Source organism: Tympanuchus pallidicinctus, unplaced genomic scaffold (genome assembly GCF_026119805.1).
Source record: "Tympanuchus pallidicinctus isolate F22 unplaced genomic scaffold, pur_lepc_1.0 scaffold9, whole genome shotgun sequence".
NCBI classification, from domain to species: Eukaryota; Metazoa; Chordata; class Aves; order Galliformes; family Phasianidae; genus Tympanuchus; species Tympanuchus pallidicinctus.
The window spans coordinates 12,193,779-12,207,603 of NW_026294813.1; the positions used below are offsets into that span (position 1 = coordinate 12,193,779).

At 40.7% G+C, this 13,825-nt stretch overlaps 2 protein-coding genes across 4 annotated transcripts in view; one reads left to right on the top strand and one right to left on the bottom strand.

Annotated features, from left to right (window-relative positions):
* The window catches only part of WDR70 (WD repeat domain 70), a 147,994-nt gene extending 146,327 nt beyond the window's left edge, over nucleotides 1-1,667 (bottom strand). Inside the window, exons 1-3 of the mRNA XM_052670354.1 lie at nucleotides 1,570-1,667; nucleotides 1,424-1,486; nucleotides 1,155-1,238 (exon numbers count right to left, since the gene is read on the bottom strand). Coding sequence (XP_052526314.1) covers nucleotides 1,155-1,238; nucleotides 1,424-1,486; nucleotides 1,570-1,594 — 172 coding nt within the window. The 5' untranslated portion in view covers nucleotides 1,595-1,667. The remainder of the gene's footprint in view (nucleotides 1-1,154; nucleotides 1,239-1,423; nucleotides 1,487-1,569) is intronic.
* Nucleotides 1,668-3,432: 1,765 nt separating this feature from the next.
* Nucleotides 3,433-13,825, top strand: part of NUP155 (nucleoporin 155) — a 32,086-nt gene continuing 21,693 nt past the window's right edge. The window contains exons 1-14 of one of the 3 annotated variants that reach the window (XM_052670320.1): nucleotides 3,433-3,585; nucleotides 4,864-5,001; nucleotides 5,341-5,437; nucleotides 6,586-6,656; nucleotides 7,554-7,646; nucleotides 8,435-8,601; nucleotides 9,016-9,121; nucleotides 9,387-9,460; nucleotides 9,765-9,856; nucleotides 9,994-10,091; nucleotides 10,506-10,658; nucleotides 11,081-11,181; nucleotides 12,726-12,896; nucleotides 13,330-13,440. In XM_052670320.1, coding sequence (XP_052526280.1) covers nucleotides 3,450-3,585; nucleotides 4,864-5,001; nucleotides 5,341-5,437; nucleotides 6,586-6,656; nucleotides 7,554-7,646; nucleotides 8,435-8,601; nucleotides 9,016-9,121; nucleotides 9,387-9,460; nucleotides 9,765-9,856; nucleotides 9,994-10,091; nucleotides 10,506-10,658; nucleotides 11,081-11,181; nucleotides 12,726-12,896; nucleotides 13,330-13,440 — 1,608 coding nt within the window. In that variant the 5' untranslated portion in view covers nucleotides 3,433-3,449. Of the gene's footprint in view, nucleotides 3,586-4,863; nucleotides 5,002-5,340; nucleotides 5,438-6,585; nucleotides 6,657-7,553; nucleotides 7,647-8,105; nucleotides 8,228-8,434; nucleotides 8,602-9,015; nucleotides 9,122-9,386; nucleotides 9,461-9,764; nucleotides 9,857-9,993; nucleotides 10,092-10,505; nucleotides 10,659-11,080; nucleotides 11,182-12,725; nucleotides 12,897-13,329; nucleotides 13,441-13,825 lie in introns of those variants that run through there. The other 2 variants (XM_052670319.1, XM_052670321.1) reach the window with 2 other exon arrangements.

The window sequence follows — 13,825 nt, forward strand, 5'->3', positions numbered from 1 at the left end:
ATTTGAATTTCACAATGTCTGAAAGTCTGTAACGTCAACAAGCATCCACAGAGCTGAACCAGCATGATTCCATGTAGAATCAAGCAATAAAGAACAACCAACACTGCACTGATCTCATTCTTCCAACAGAACTGCAGTTTCCTAATGAAGGACTTCCAGACTACTATCTTCATAAACTGAAACACTTCAGAGAGAAAATAAAATTTTATCTCAGCTATAAGCTTCTCAACCATAATCATATGAATAACACAAAGACAAAGAAACCAAACTTGGTTTCTTTTTCTTTTCTTGGTTTCTCAAACCAAAAAAATCCACTCCGTTTTCTGCACATACTAAGTGGAAGCAGAAAGCACAGGTGTCTGGAATGGCAAAAAGAACTCTAGAACATTACCATCTTCCATATTTGGAATACTGTTTGTTTAGATAAGAGAAGGAAAACATACAACTCTCATCACCTTTTTCTTGCAGGCCAACCATTCCCAGCACAGTAGAAAATAGAAAAAAATATGAGCTGCTGCGTAACTAACTGTATGTCACAGAAGACATTTCCCTACTATTCTGCATGTCTAATTTAAAGCTCTCTGAATCAAGTTCCCTTTCAAAATAAAAACAATAGTTTGAGTTAAAAGATGGGACATGGGGAATTGATTTCAAACTAAAAGAAGGTAGACTTATATTGGACAAAAGAAAAAGGCTTTCTTACAGCAAAGGCAGTGAGGCACCGGAACAGGCTGCCCAGAAAGGTGGTGACATCACATCCCCAGGGACATTCAAGACAAGGCTGGACCAGGATCTAAGCACCCTGATCTAATAGTAGGTGTCCCTGTTCTTCACAGGGGGAGAGTTTGACCGTTTGACCTTTAAGATCTTTTCCAACTCAGCCTTATATTTAAATTCAGCTTTCTTCCTGGGTCGGAGTGTAACGCCTCGCAGTAGGAGTCCTGCAGTCGCTGATCCCTCGCACACTCTGACAACATATGCAAACGAGTAGTTTTTCCTATTCATCCATCTCCACTGTGTTCGAGATTGCCTTCCTGCAGCACAGCTGCACTACTTCATTCCCTAAACGCCAGTCTGAGCCACCAAAACATCACTCCAACGGAGAACAAAACGCGTTTTAAAACACACCAGCTAACTGCTCTCGCGTTTCTTACCCAAGACCTTCCTGCTCCTTTCCACAGCAGTTCTCCTCGTCTGCTCAAACATGGCTTCAAGATCGAAAGTCCGAGCCTTCTTCCCTAGAAACGCAGACAAGCGGACGGTCAGCGCGGCTCGCCCGGTCAGGGGCGGTACGGGCCGCCCAGGCAGTGCGAGTCACCGGGCCCCGCCGCTCGCCTCCCGCCCGAGCCTCTCGCAGAGGTCCGTCGGCCGCAGCGACGCCCCGGCTCCCCTCAGTCGCTCCCCGTCCCGCATCGCAACGCACCGAAGCCCGAGAAGCCCATGGTGGCCGCTAGCTCCGGGTCGGCTCCCGCCTGCATCTCAGCGTCTGCAAAGAGGAGAGGGAGAAAATAACGGCGGTCAACGAGAAGCGACAAGGCTGAGTCCGGCCCGGCCCGGCCCGCCACTCACCACCCTCAGCAGCCGCCGGCTCCATGCTGCGGCCGGCCCGGAACCACAACAGCCGCGGCAGGAAGCGGCGGGGCGGAGAAAGGCGCAGCCGCCGGCACCGCCTCACAGGGCGAGCAGAGTCTTTTATGTGTCAGGGGCCAGCCCTTCTGCCAGCCACCAGGGCGTTCGGAACGGTTTTGGAGCCAGACAGCTGCTGTGATCAGAATCACACAGAATCACAGAATGGCCAGGGTTTGAAGGGACATCAAGGATCATGAATCTCCAACCCCCCTGCGACATGCTGGGCCACCAACCTCCACGTTTAATACTAGATCAGGCTGCCCAGCGCCCATCCAATCTGGCCTTGAACACTTCCAAGGACGGGACATCCACAGCCTCTCAGGGCAGCCTGTTCCAGCACCTCACCACTCTCTCTGTAAAGAACTTCCCCTGAAATTCAACCTAAACCTTCCCTCCCTGAACTTGAAACCACTTCCCCTTGTCCTGCTGTTATCTACCCTTTCAAAGAGTTGATTCCCCTCCTGTTTGTAGGCTCCCTTTAGGTACTGAAAGGCTGCAATGAGGTCACCCCACAGCCTCTTTTCTCCAGGCTGAACAAGCCCAGCTCCCTCAGCCTGACTTTGTAGAGGAGGTGCTCCAGCCCCCTGATCATCCTAGTGGCCCTCCTCTGGACCCCCTCCAACAGCTCTGTCTTTCTTGTCCTGGGGGCTCCAGACCTGGACACAGTACTGCACATGGGACCTCACAAGAGCAGAGTAGAGGGAGACAATCACCCTTCTGTCCCTGCTGGCCACCCCTCTTCTGATGCATCAGGACACTAAATGTGATGTATAAAAAATGGGCTCGTCCCACAAAAGCCAGCTTCTCCAGTTTCCAAGGTTGGAAGCATTTCAGTAATGCGTAGCACAGCTACTGTGCTCACAAACAGTGTATTCTGAGTTGGTGGACCTGCAAGGCTCCCTGACACAGCTCTTGGCTCCATGCAGCACCACTCATAGTCCAAACCCAATGTCTGAGAGCAGCGTCCCAACACTTGCCTTATGGACCCTTCAACCATCTTTGTAGTTCTCTTTGTTAGTCATCTTTGTTAGTTTAACACTAACAGATCTACATTTCATGTTGTGCCCAGACAGCATGCAGCCCTTAGTAAAGCCCTGGGCCGAGCCAGTACACTGCATCTCAGTGACAGGGATGGATGACCCCGGATTTTGTAAACCCCCTCATCATAAACACGACTGCTGCATTAAGATGACTTCTGCTCCTGCACTTCAGCTCAGTCTGTGTGTATGCCCACATAGAGGGGCCTGTGCTCTTTTTTGTTCCACACTGACACGTTTGTTCAGCAACAGCCATGAACATATTACTTTTAGAACCCGTATTTTAGTTTAGCAAAAGGAATTCATAACTGATACTAACAAAACTTTCCATTTCAACTTCAGCGGGTTGAGAGTCTTATTTCCCTTAATAACTGCACTGGGAACATAACAAATACTTTCATCTTTTGCCTCACAAGCACGGCTGTCAATGAGGCCAAAAGCCAGCAACAGAACCGCACCAAACACACAGCCGCGAGCACGGCTCTCCTGCAGACACCCGGACCGCCGCTCCAACCCGCCCGCCAGCCGCGCCCTGCCCCGCCATTACGCTTCCCCTTATCACACGCCCAGCCACTCCTCCTCGGCCCGCCCCCTCCATCTCCGGAAGGCGGAACTGCGTCAGCCGCGCAAGGCCTGTCGGGATTTGGCGGGGTGCGGAGCGGCGGGTTCGCGCTGTCTGTTTGTGTGCGCGGGGGCGGCACCGCCCGCTCGGCCCCGCCGCCGCTCCTCGGCCCCGCCACCGCCCGCTCGGCCCCGCCGCCTCCGCTCGGCCCCGCCGCCGCCATGCCTGCCGCCATCAGCCCCGCGGCGCCCGCCGGGCACGAGGCGCTGGAGATCGCGGGCCGCATCGTCGATCGACAGATCCAAGACGATCGCTGCTACCCGGACCTGTCCGAGCTGCTGGCCGTGCCCGCGCCCGGTGAGCAGCGCCCCGTCAACCTTAGCGTGCGTCGCCTCAGCCGCCCCGCTCCCGCTTCCCCTCCCGCCGCCCTTCGCAGGGCAGCCTCGTGAGCCCGGGCTCCACCTCCCGCCCCGGTCCGCCATGGTCCCTCGAGGCCCTGGCGGTAGCGGGACTGGATCTGTCGCGGCCGGGCCTCGTAATAGAGGCAGCGCAGTGTGAGAAGCGGACATGTACCGCTCTTGGGTCCTGTCTCCCCCGAAGGGATTTGGGCGTTTGGTTTCCAATGTGCGGTGCGCCTCGTGGTGCCAGGCATCCAGCGGCATCCTGAAAGCACGGGCAGCCTCACTTTCTCTCTCAGGCTACTTTGAATGAGTTTGATTTCTCAGTAGCCACATATCACGTGTAGTTAGGTTCCTCTGAAAGAAATGCCTCCTTTTTGATTAAAGGAAAATGCAAGAGTTACATAGAGAAAAATAACACTATTTGATAGGGCAAATTCCTAGCTACAAAACACTGTCAACATAGTTGTCATCATTAGCTATGCATTTTCACCAGTCGTGAAAATGAACCTGCATGCCACAGTCTGCTCCAGCAGAGGTGACCTGCAGCCACCACTGCTGCTGAAACATTTTCCTGTACTCACACCCACTGTTTGGTCGCCACAGGCATTCAACAAGCAGTGAAAGATGCCAGTGGGTGCCATTTTTTGGCATGGAGAAATTCAGTGACACATATTTGTGCACTTCCATGTCAGATGCCATTTTGTTGGACTCCCCCTCTGCTGCCATCTGTCAGAGGGCAAGAAAATGTTATGGAATATTGGCAGGAAGGTTCAGTGTCTGCTGCCATACTCCAACATCCACTTATGTTCTGGCCAACAAAATAGGAAGCATTACTTTCAGAACAGCCTTTCCTAGTTAAGATGTAGGGTGTAGCTTTTCTCAAACGCTGTGTCCTTTCTGAAACGTCACAGCAACATTTCCTACTTTGTACAACCATCAGCCTGTATGAGTGAGCAGTAAGGAGGCACTGTGGGTGATCTGGTCAGTGTGCATCCAGTGGGTGTCGGGATGCCTTCAGATAAAAGTATGAGTGCGTAGCCGAAGTGTAGTTGCCTGTGCCATCAGAAAGTTGCATTACATAAGATAATATAGAGCCTTGGGAAGTTTAACTTTCAGATTCATTTTCACAGATTAGGAAAAGAAAAAAAATTGCGGAAAATAGAGAATTTTTTTCTGTGTGTGAAAACATCCAATTATTTATAGGAGCACTAATTTTTGTTGTTCTTAATTGCAGGTAGCCCTACTGTTTCTGGCATGACAGATATGGATTATCCTTTGCAAGGTCCAGGCTTGCTGTCTATCCCTAATCTTCCAGAAATCAGCTCAGTTCGCAGAGTCCCACTTCCCCCAGAGCTAGTGGAGCAATTTGGACGTATCCTGCTGAAAAATAATGTGTTGGATTTTGTATGTGACAGTGCTAGTATTGAACTTCTACACTTTTATAATCTTTTTTCCCTAATACTTCTGTCAGACTCCTATTAATGAACTTTGATATTGTTTATATTCTTATTTCAAGGCTCCAAGTGGTAATAAGGTCAATTTATGTAGAGACGCTGGTGGAATTAGTTCCTGTATAAGGAACTTCAGGCGTTTATGGTACATAGTTTGTGTACTGTTCTATCTAGAGCAGGTTCGTTTTTTTTTAATATTCCAAAGGAGATTACCTTTGCTGGTCTGAACTCATTTCTTCCTTAGATCAGTATTACTTCAGATATGCAATGCAATTGCATGATGGGAGTATTTCCAGAAATCAGCAGAGCTTGGCTAACAATTGACAGTGACATTTTTATGTGGAACTATGAAGATGGGTATGTTTAGAACATGTTCTGGATTATATAATGTTGATAATTATGTCTTAAATAAGCAATTGTTATAGTTGGAGATTGCTTACCTGCAATGCAGAGGTGTGCTGTTCTGTTGAAGTTACCTTGATTTCTTTTAGTTTTTTACTAAAACTTCTGAGTAGCAAGTGTTGAAGGAGTTTTGAGAGTGATAATGTTGACAAATTCTCTAGAGATGAAAGAACTACTTAAACTACTAAGAACTACTTAAAGTACCTTTTCTTAGATTTCAGCATTAGATGATATCCTACAAATCCTGTTTTATATGTGCTAAGCTTTAATTATGCCAAAGAAAGTAAAAAAGTTGAAAAAGTGTATTAATTGTCTGACTCTTCTAAGTAGATTGGGTAAGTATAGTGATCAGTGGTTATTTAGGATAGGAGTGTGGCTGTATACTCCTAATTATTTTTAAGGTTGTGTGATGGAAGCTTTCCTGCGTAAATTATTTGAGGGATGCATAAAATTGAAAATAATCTAATAACCATTTCAAATGGCAGTTTTTAATATCCAGATTTGTCAGATTCTTTTTTTCTGCTTATTTTCTAGTGGTTTTTATGTGTATGAATATTAAGAATTTCTTTATAGAATTTGTTGTGTTTTGTTTTATCCTCACATCTCTCCTCCCCTTACGTTTCCGTTGTGTCATAGAGTATAAAGCATGTTAATTAACTATTTACCAGGTAATAGAATTCTTTATGGTGTTAGGTTGCTAGGGATGAGGTTGGAACTTCTTTTCGATAGATATTTTTTGATACAAAAAAGATGCCATATATGTTCCTTTCTCTAGATGTTAATTGTCATTACAGATGCTAGTTAATGTAATTCAGAGTGGACTGTGTAAATTAACTAAAACCAAAACCATAAAATAGTGCAGTTTGATTTCAGGTTTAAAATTTTCCCTTAGAGAGATTTGTCATTCTGTTCTGCTGAATCTGTTTTCACCCAAAGCAAAAGGGGGAAGATGTCTTCCAAACATAACAATATGTATTCAAAATGTTTTAAAAGGTATTAAGAATTCTAAAATAGGGGTATCTGATATTGTTTACTTTGCTACTATGTGACATCTGACACGGCTTATGCAATTGTGTGGGGTTTTTTTCCTGTTTTGTTAACAGTGGCGATCTGACTTACTTTGATGGCCTTAGTGAAACTATACTTGCAGTGGGTCTTGTAAAGCCAAAGGGAGGTAAGAAGTATATGACAGCAATTAGACTTAAATAGTAACTGATCTTTTATATATATATAAAATATAAATTTTGTATGCACTTCTGTAAAAACCTGTGTTTTACTTGGTATATATGCAAGATAAATTGTTTTGTTTTTAGAAACATGATTTAATAAATTACAGGTGAAAATTGATGTTTAGTTTAACAATCACATTGATGAGCTTGGAAGAAATCTCAGGTCGTACTAACATTTGTGCTGTTAATACGTTGCCACAATAACTTCCTAGAGATTCTGATTTCTAGCGCTTGCAGTTCATTTGATACCTAATAACGTGACATAATATTTAAATAGACACGGAAGTAGCTTTATAAGAGAATTGTAGTTAATTAAGAAAAAAGTGTTTTTAAGAAAAAAATGTTTTTGAGTTCTTGTATTTCATGAAGTGGAAGCTGAACAGCTGACTATTACTCCTTTGTAGCTCTAGAATTTTCTAGACCACAACCTAACCGTACTACCATAACTTACCACCCTCCGCTAAATCATGTCCCTGAGCACCACATCCAAACAGTTTTTCAACTCATCCAGGGATGGTGATTCAGCCACCTCCCTGGGGAGCCTATTCCAGTGCTTAACAACCCGTTGTGTAAACAAGTGTTTCCTCATATCCAACCTAAGCCTCCCCTGGCGCAACTTGAGACCAACCCTGCTCTCGCTGTAAGCGCCTTTCAGGTGTTGGAAGAGAGAAATAAAGTCTCCCTTCAGCCTCCTCTTCTCCAGACTAATCAGCCCCACTTCCCTCAGAAATGACTGTTACTTCTAACCATCTGCTGCATCTCATTAATATGGTGGATACAATCATTGTGAGTCTTACGAGCTTGACTGCAAAGTAAAATTTGATTTTTTTTTCCTTCTTTAGGCATATTTCAGCCTCACGTACGACACTTACTTGTTCTGGCAACCCCTGTGGATATTGTGATCTTAGGGCTCAGCTGTGCAAATACACAAGCAGGTAGTTGTCTCCTTTTTTTTATATTTCTCTATTTATGTAAATTAAAGAACTGGTTGTATATTAACAATTATACAAGTATGCATGCATGGTCATGTTATCAGTAACAGATTAAATCTGAAAACAAGACCACACTTGTGGTGATTTTTAAATCATGTTACAGACAAGGTACAATAATTTCGTTTTTACAGGGGGAGTACCTTCTGGATCCCAGACTGATGTAGGACGGTAGAGTAGTACTATTCACATGTTTAATGTGGAAAGAGCATTTGCAACAGATATTCTTCTTAATTAAACTTCATAAGGGGAAGAAGAGATAGCCATGAATCAAGATAAAAAGGCAATGAGTGTGGTTTGTTAATCTAGTTGTCATTTGTTTCAAACCACAGGAAAAAAAGGAACCTGATACCATTTTAATGGTTATCTATATTAATTTTAAAAAAAAAAAAGTTGAGAAAATGAGAGAATAATAATCCTTTGTTCCCTTTCTACAGTTTTTTCCAGTGAAAGAGATATGCAGAAATTTGATTCAGAATTGGGATTGAGAGGAGATAATGATATTTCCTTTCTTGGAAACGTATGCAGTGAGTGTTTTATTTTAATAGCAAGATTCATTACTCTGTAGGTCATCCTGAATAATAGCTATTACAGATTTATTTTAGTAATTACGAAATTTCCTATCATTTTTCATGTTTTTTGAAATGTTTCTAATTACAGGTCTGATGTTTATACAATCTATACTGTTTATAGAACTTAAAAACTAAAAGCCAGAGAGTTCTTGTTTATTTAAGGTACTGGATCACTCAATGACAGTTTGTCAGGTGGAATGCAGCTTCTACCAGACCCTCTCTATTCACTTCCTACTGACAACACTTACATTTCTTCAATAACATCCACTGATAATGGACGTATCTTTCTGGCTGGAAAGGATGGCTGCTTATATGAAGTAGCTTACCAGGTGATTAAGCTTTATTTTTTATTTTTTAATGGTTAAGCTTTATTTTTTATTTTTAATGGTTGTAGGTTAGACTCTTGAGAATTCTGAAACATGTCAAGTCTACTGTCTTTTTTCTTATATTGTTGCATTACATGGTTTAATTGAACAGCAGCTCTGAGTTCTTATATGAAAAATAGCAGTACAGCTTTGGTCAACTTAAAATAGTTGAGATAATGATAATCTGCACCCCTTTCACATAAATTTTTGTTTTTGTAATCAGTGCTTTCAATTATGAAATATATATTGAAATTAGTGGCATGTATTTAGATTTTTACTTGTTTTCACACTTGCAATTTTGCTGCCTTCTTAGGATAGCTTTTAGTTTGTTTTTTCCTTTGTCCTGAGTTTTCTTTCAACACCTTTTTTGAATTGCAGGCTGAGGCAGGCTGGTTTAGTCAGCGATGTAGGAAAATCAATCATTCAAAGAGCACATTGTCTTTCCTTATTCCTTCGTTGCTACAGTTTACATTCTCAGAAGATGGTAGGTACTGATGTAAAGATTTCCTCAACTGTTAAATATAAATTTGAAATCGTTATCGTTCTTTTGCTTAATTTTATTCTAGATTTGTATTCATTATGTGAAACTGTTTGACTTAAATCCTGTAAGAGTCCTCCAGGACTCTTATTTTTATTAACTTGCATTTAATTATTTTTTGGTTATTCTGTAGCATTTATTCTGTTAAACTTGTTTTCACCAAATCAGTTGTTGATTTGTTACTTCTCCCTTTTCTTTCCCTACTGTCAAGATCCCGTAGTTCAAATTGCCATTGACAACTCTCGAAATATCTTATACACCCGGTCAGAAAAAGGAGTCCTGCAAGTATGTTACTTACTCTAATAGCTATGTGATATGTTATAAATGTGTACATAATTTTTTTTAAAGTTTTCTTCAGTACTTGGAAATTCTCTGTATTTGTGACAGAGCATTTCATTTTTCTCTAACAAAGAGTTTGCTCAAGACCTAAAATACTTTATTCTGAGGAAAAGCAGCCTTTTGATCTTTCTCACAAATATATTGAAACATGATAATTGGATAAAGATGGCATTCTAGTTACTGCATAATACATGAAGCTGTAAGAGTAAATTCAACTTTAGATCAACTACACTGTACTGTTAACTTGCAGGTTTATGATTTGGGCCAAGATGGTCAAGGAATGGCACGAGTTACTTCTCTTTCACAAAACGCTATTGTTTCTGCTGCTGGAAGCATTGCCAGGTATATGTGTAGTAGGTATACTATAAAGAGATTTTCTGTAAGACCAATAGTTTCACAGTGTATTTTTTTGAAGGATGTTTTTTTTCCTTGCTTCTTTGGATTGACAGACTAAAGGCTTTTTTGGTTTTGTTTTCCAGAACAATTGATCGTTCTGTATTTAAGCCTATTGTTCAAATAGCGGTGATTGAAAATTCTGAATCTATAGACTGTCAACTACTTGCAATCACACATGCAGGTAAGAAGGAAATGCTAGTTACTCCTCTTTTTAACTGATAAATGTCATCCACACAGTTAAACAAAATTGATGTTTTCCTTTTCACGGAACATTTAATTCTGGTATATCAAGTTATGTTAACAAGTTGTTTTGATATTTGATGCAAGTATAGTCTGGTCATACAAATCATTATCCACTTTATATCCAAGATAGCCAGCAGAAAGTGGTGTGACAGAAGTAATTCATGAAATCAGTGGTGGACCTTGAGTTAAAAACCTTGATGAACCTGTATTTTAACAAGAAGCATGGTAGTAGCTACAGAATTTCATGTATGTCTGAACTTTGCATGTACTTTGTCTAAAGTGGTGTTGCTGCTAATAATGATTAGAGTTAAATCAGACTGCCTAGAGTTGACTTTCCTTTCTTTTGGTTTAGGTGTCCGACTGTACTTCAGTACTTCACAATTTAAGCATCCAGCAGCTCGTCCCTCCATGTTAACTTTGGTACATGTCCGTTTGCCTCCTGGATTTTCAGCATCTTCTAATGTAGAGAAGCCATCAAAGGTTCACAGAGCTCTTTATTGCAAAGGTACAGTAGACACATGTCAGAAGAGTAGTAAGTTTTTTTTTTTTTAAATTTTTTGTTTTCTGTGACTGTCACTATTGCACTCTTTTATATCAGGAAGGAAGGGGAGGACATGTTTCTGTGTTGTTGACCCTTTCAATCACACATATTGATTTAATCCCCGAAGTAATCTTCAGTTTTTTTCACCTAAATTCTCTTCAAACATCTCATGAAGTGTTTTCTACCTACTTGAGGCTCATTTCTGTTTGAACCTTTCAGGGTAAATGATAAGATGCTGTTGATGGTGACCAGCTAATCCTATGACAAGAAAGTCAAGAGTTAATATCTGCTGTTTAAATTGATTGATTTTTGTCACATAAACAATTAATAAATTTAATGCATGTTTATTGCTTCTAGCACAACCTTAATATCCCTGTTTTTTATAGGGGTCTTGCTGATGGCTGCTTCAGAAAACGAGGATAATGACATCCTGTGGTGTATCAATCATGATTCTTTTCCTTTTCAAAAGCCAATGATGGAAACACAGGTAGTAAAGTGAACTTTCAAGTAATTTCGATGGACTGTAGATACATTTTTTTTTCCTTTCTCTTAACTTGAATAGTATCTACTTAATCTATAAAAAATGGGTAGTTCACAGAAAAGCTTATATGAAGTGTTTGGAAATGCTTATAAAGCTACCAATTAATACGCTTTAAATTCAAAGCATATTAAGGAAAAGTTGCATAAATTCTTTTATTGGTGAACAGAAAGTGATATCTGAGCAGAAATTCCAGGTTCAGCCATACTTTTATCATTCTTGCAAACTACGTATGAAAAGTGATTGCTTTCACTTCTGAGATTTAAAACCATTGTATTGGAAAATATCTTATTTGTGTCATATTTTTGCCTGTAGCAGACAGTGCATCATGCACAAGCACAGGAGGATGTGATCTCCCATTGAAAGCAGTGTTTGTTGAAAAGGATGAAGTTTGACAAGAAAGAATATTTGAAATATAGGTGTAGGAGACTTCAGGTTTCTATGGCAGATATGCCATGTTTTCATCAAATGCAATCTATTCGTTATTTCATTCTTTCTCTCTTTTTTTTCTTTTCCTTTTTTTGTCCCTAGTTGTTACATATGTGGATTTGCATGGAGTTAGTTTGCTTGTGCATCAACTCGTAGATAACATTACATGTGTTTCAGCATTGAAGCAAGCCTGTAGTCATCTACTGCTTTTGGCCTTCAAAAGTAGTATAATCTTAGTACCAGTTGTAGAATTTGAGTGAATGGAAAAGCTGTAACTTTAAAAGTCAGGTTTTATCTTATTTTCTGTTTTAATAATAGCTGTAGAGAAGCTTCATTGTTACACCTCCTTTCTCTATGAGAACTGATAGGTTAATTTCTCTGTTTTTCCAGGGGTTTTGAAAGTGACAGACATTAGGTTTCCCAAGGAAAACTACAATATATTATTGAACAGCAGTTGTTTCACATTAGCATGTAGTTTTCTTACTAAAGTAATACTCTGCGTGTTGCTTTATATTTAAATACAGAACGCCATCCCTAGCACAAGAAAAGCACTATGTAGCTGCAAGTTTGATGTTAATCTTCTATCAGACAACAGAATAGCATGCTCCTTTTCTTTGAGATTTCATGTGTCAAGACTAGCTTTTCACGTATGCAGTAAAAGGTAAAATATCTCAATGGAGATATGTATAATCAATGAGTATTAAGATGCTATAATTATGAAATAAACAAGAGAGTTAGGCAAAGCAGATTAAGATAACAGAAAGAGAATAGAGAGAAGGCTTAGCCATGTCCTGGGCTCACTTAGAAAACCCCAGCAGAGTGGATCTCCAGAAGAGATCCTTCCCCACTGGTAGGCAGCTCTTAAATGGGTCCATGAGAGGTGCAGCCTGGCTCCACCCCTTCCGGCAGCACAGGTGAATTGCCTTCAGCTGTGCTCCTCTGGCTGACTCATGGCTCGCCTCAGTGATCAATCAGAGGTTCAGGCTGTGACTCAGCAGTTCCCACACAAAATACAAAATCCAAATCTGCTATCAGAATTTGAATTACAATTTTCTGTTGTTCAGATGACCACCCGTGTTGATGGGCATTCCTGGGCTCTTTCTGCTGTTGATGAATTTAAAGTTCAGAAGATCGTGACACCACTAAATAAAGACATTATTCCAATAACGGATTCCCCTATCATTGTGCAACAACACATGCTGCCACCAAAGAAATTTGTTCTGCTTTCAGCTCAGGTGAGTATGAGTTTTCTTAATATAGCAGGTCAAATAATTAATATAAAGCTGAAAGGCTGATCCCAACCTGTGTTGATTCAGTTTGTATGAGATTTTAGAATTGTATTCTGAAGATATTGTGGAAAAAGGGAACACTGCTGAAACTCTCAGTATCTGTTTTAAACTGACTCAAAGCAATTGGGTCTTCTTCTCTTGCACAATGCATTAATCATTTTGTTGGCTTCAGGAATTAATTTTTTCTGCCTTTTCTAGACTTCCTAGAGAATGTGAATGGAAACTGGGCTTTAAGCACTAGTCACGTTACCTGTTGATCCTGTAGTGTAGTGAAGGAAAACTTGGAGAGCAACAGAGATGATAAGCATTGTGGTGAGATAGAGAGGTATTACCAGTAGCAACTTTATTCCAACTTTGTATTATTTTGGGTTATTTTTAGGGGAGCTTTATGTTTCATAAACTCAGACCTGTTGACCAGCTGCGGCATCTTCTTGTTAGTAATACAGGTGGGGATGGAGAAGATATTGAAAGATTTTTCAAGTTGCATCAGGTAAGAATTTTGACTTGGAAAACAGAAGATAATACTATGTAATCTCAGAAGATAATATGTGTTCTGTTGTTGATATTACTACCAACTTCTAGTAAACATTAATACCAACTTCTAGTAAACGTTAAATTTATTGACTCAAGTATTATATTTTCTTTCTGTGTTGTCTTCATAAAACAAGGTTGTATAGTAAGAAATATTTTTCCATTTTCTGATATGTAAAGACAGAGGTGTAGACTGTTTTCCCTAATATTCTTGTGTTTCTTGTTTGTTGAACTGTTGAATGCACTTCTTAGTTTAGGAAAGGAGTTAATTAAGACGGGAGGAGAGAGAATTTTCTTTAAAAAAAAAAAAAAAAAGCAAGAAAGAAAACACTTGAATCCTTACC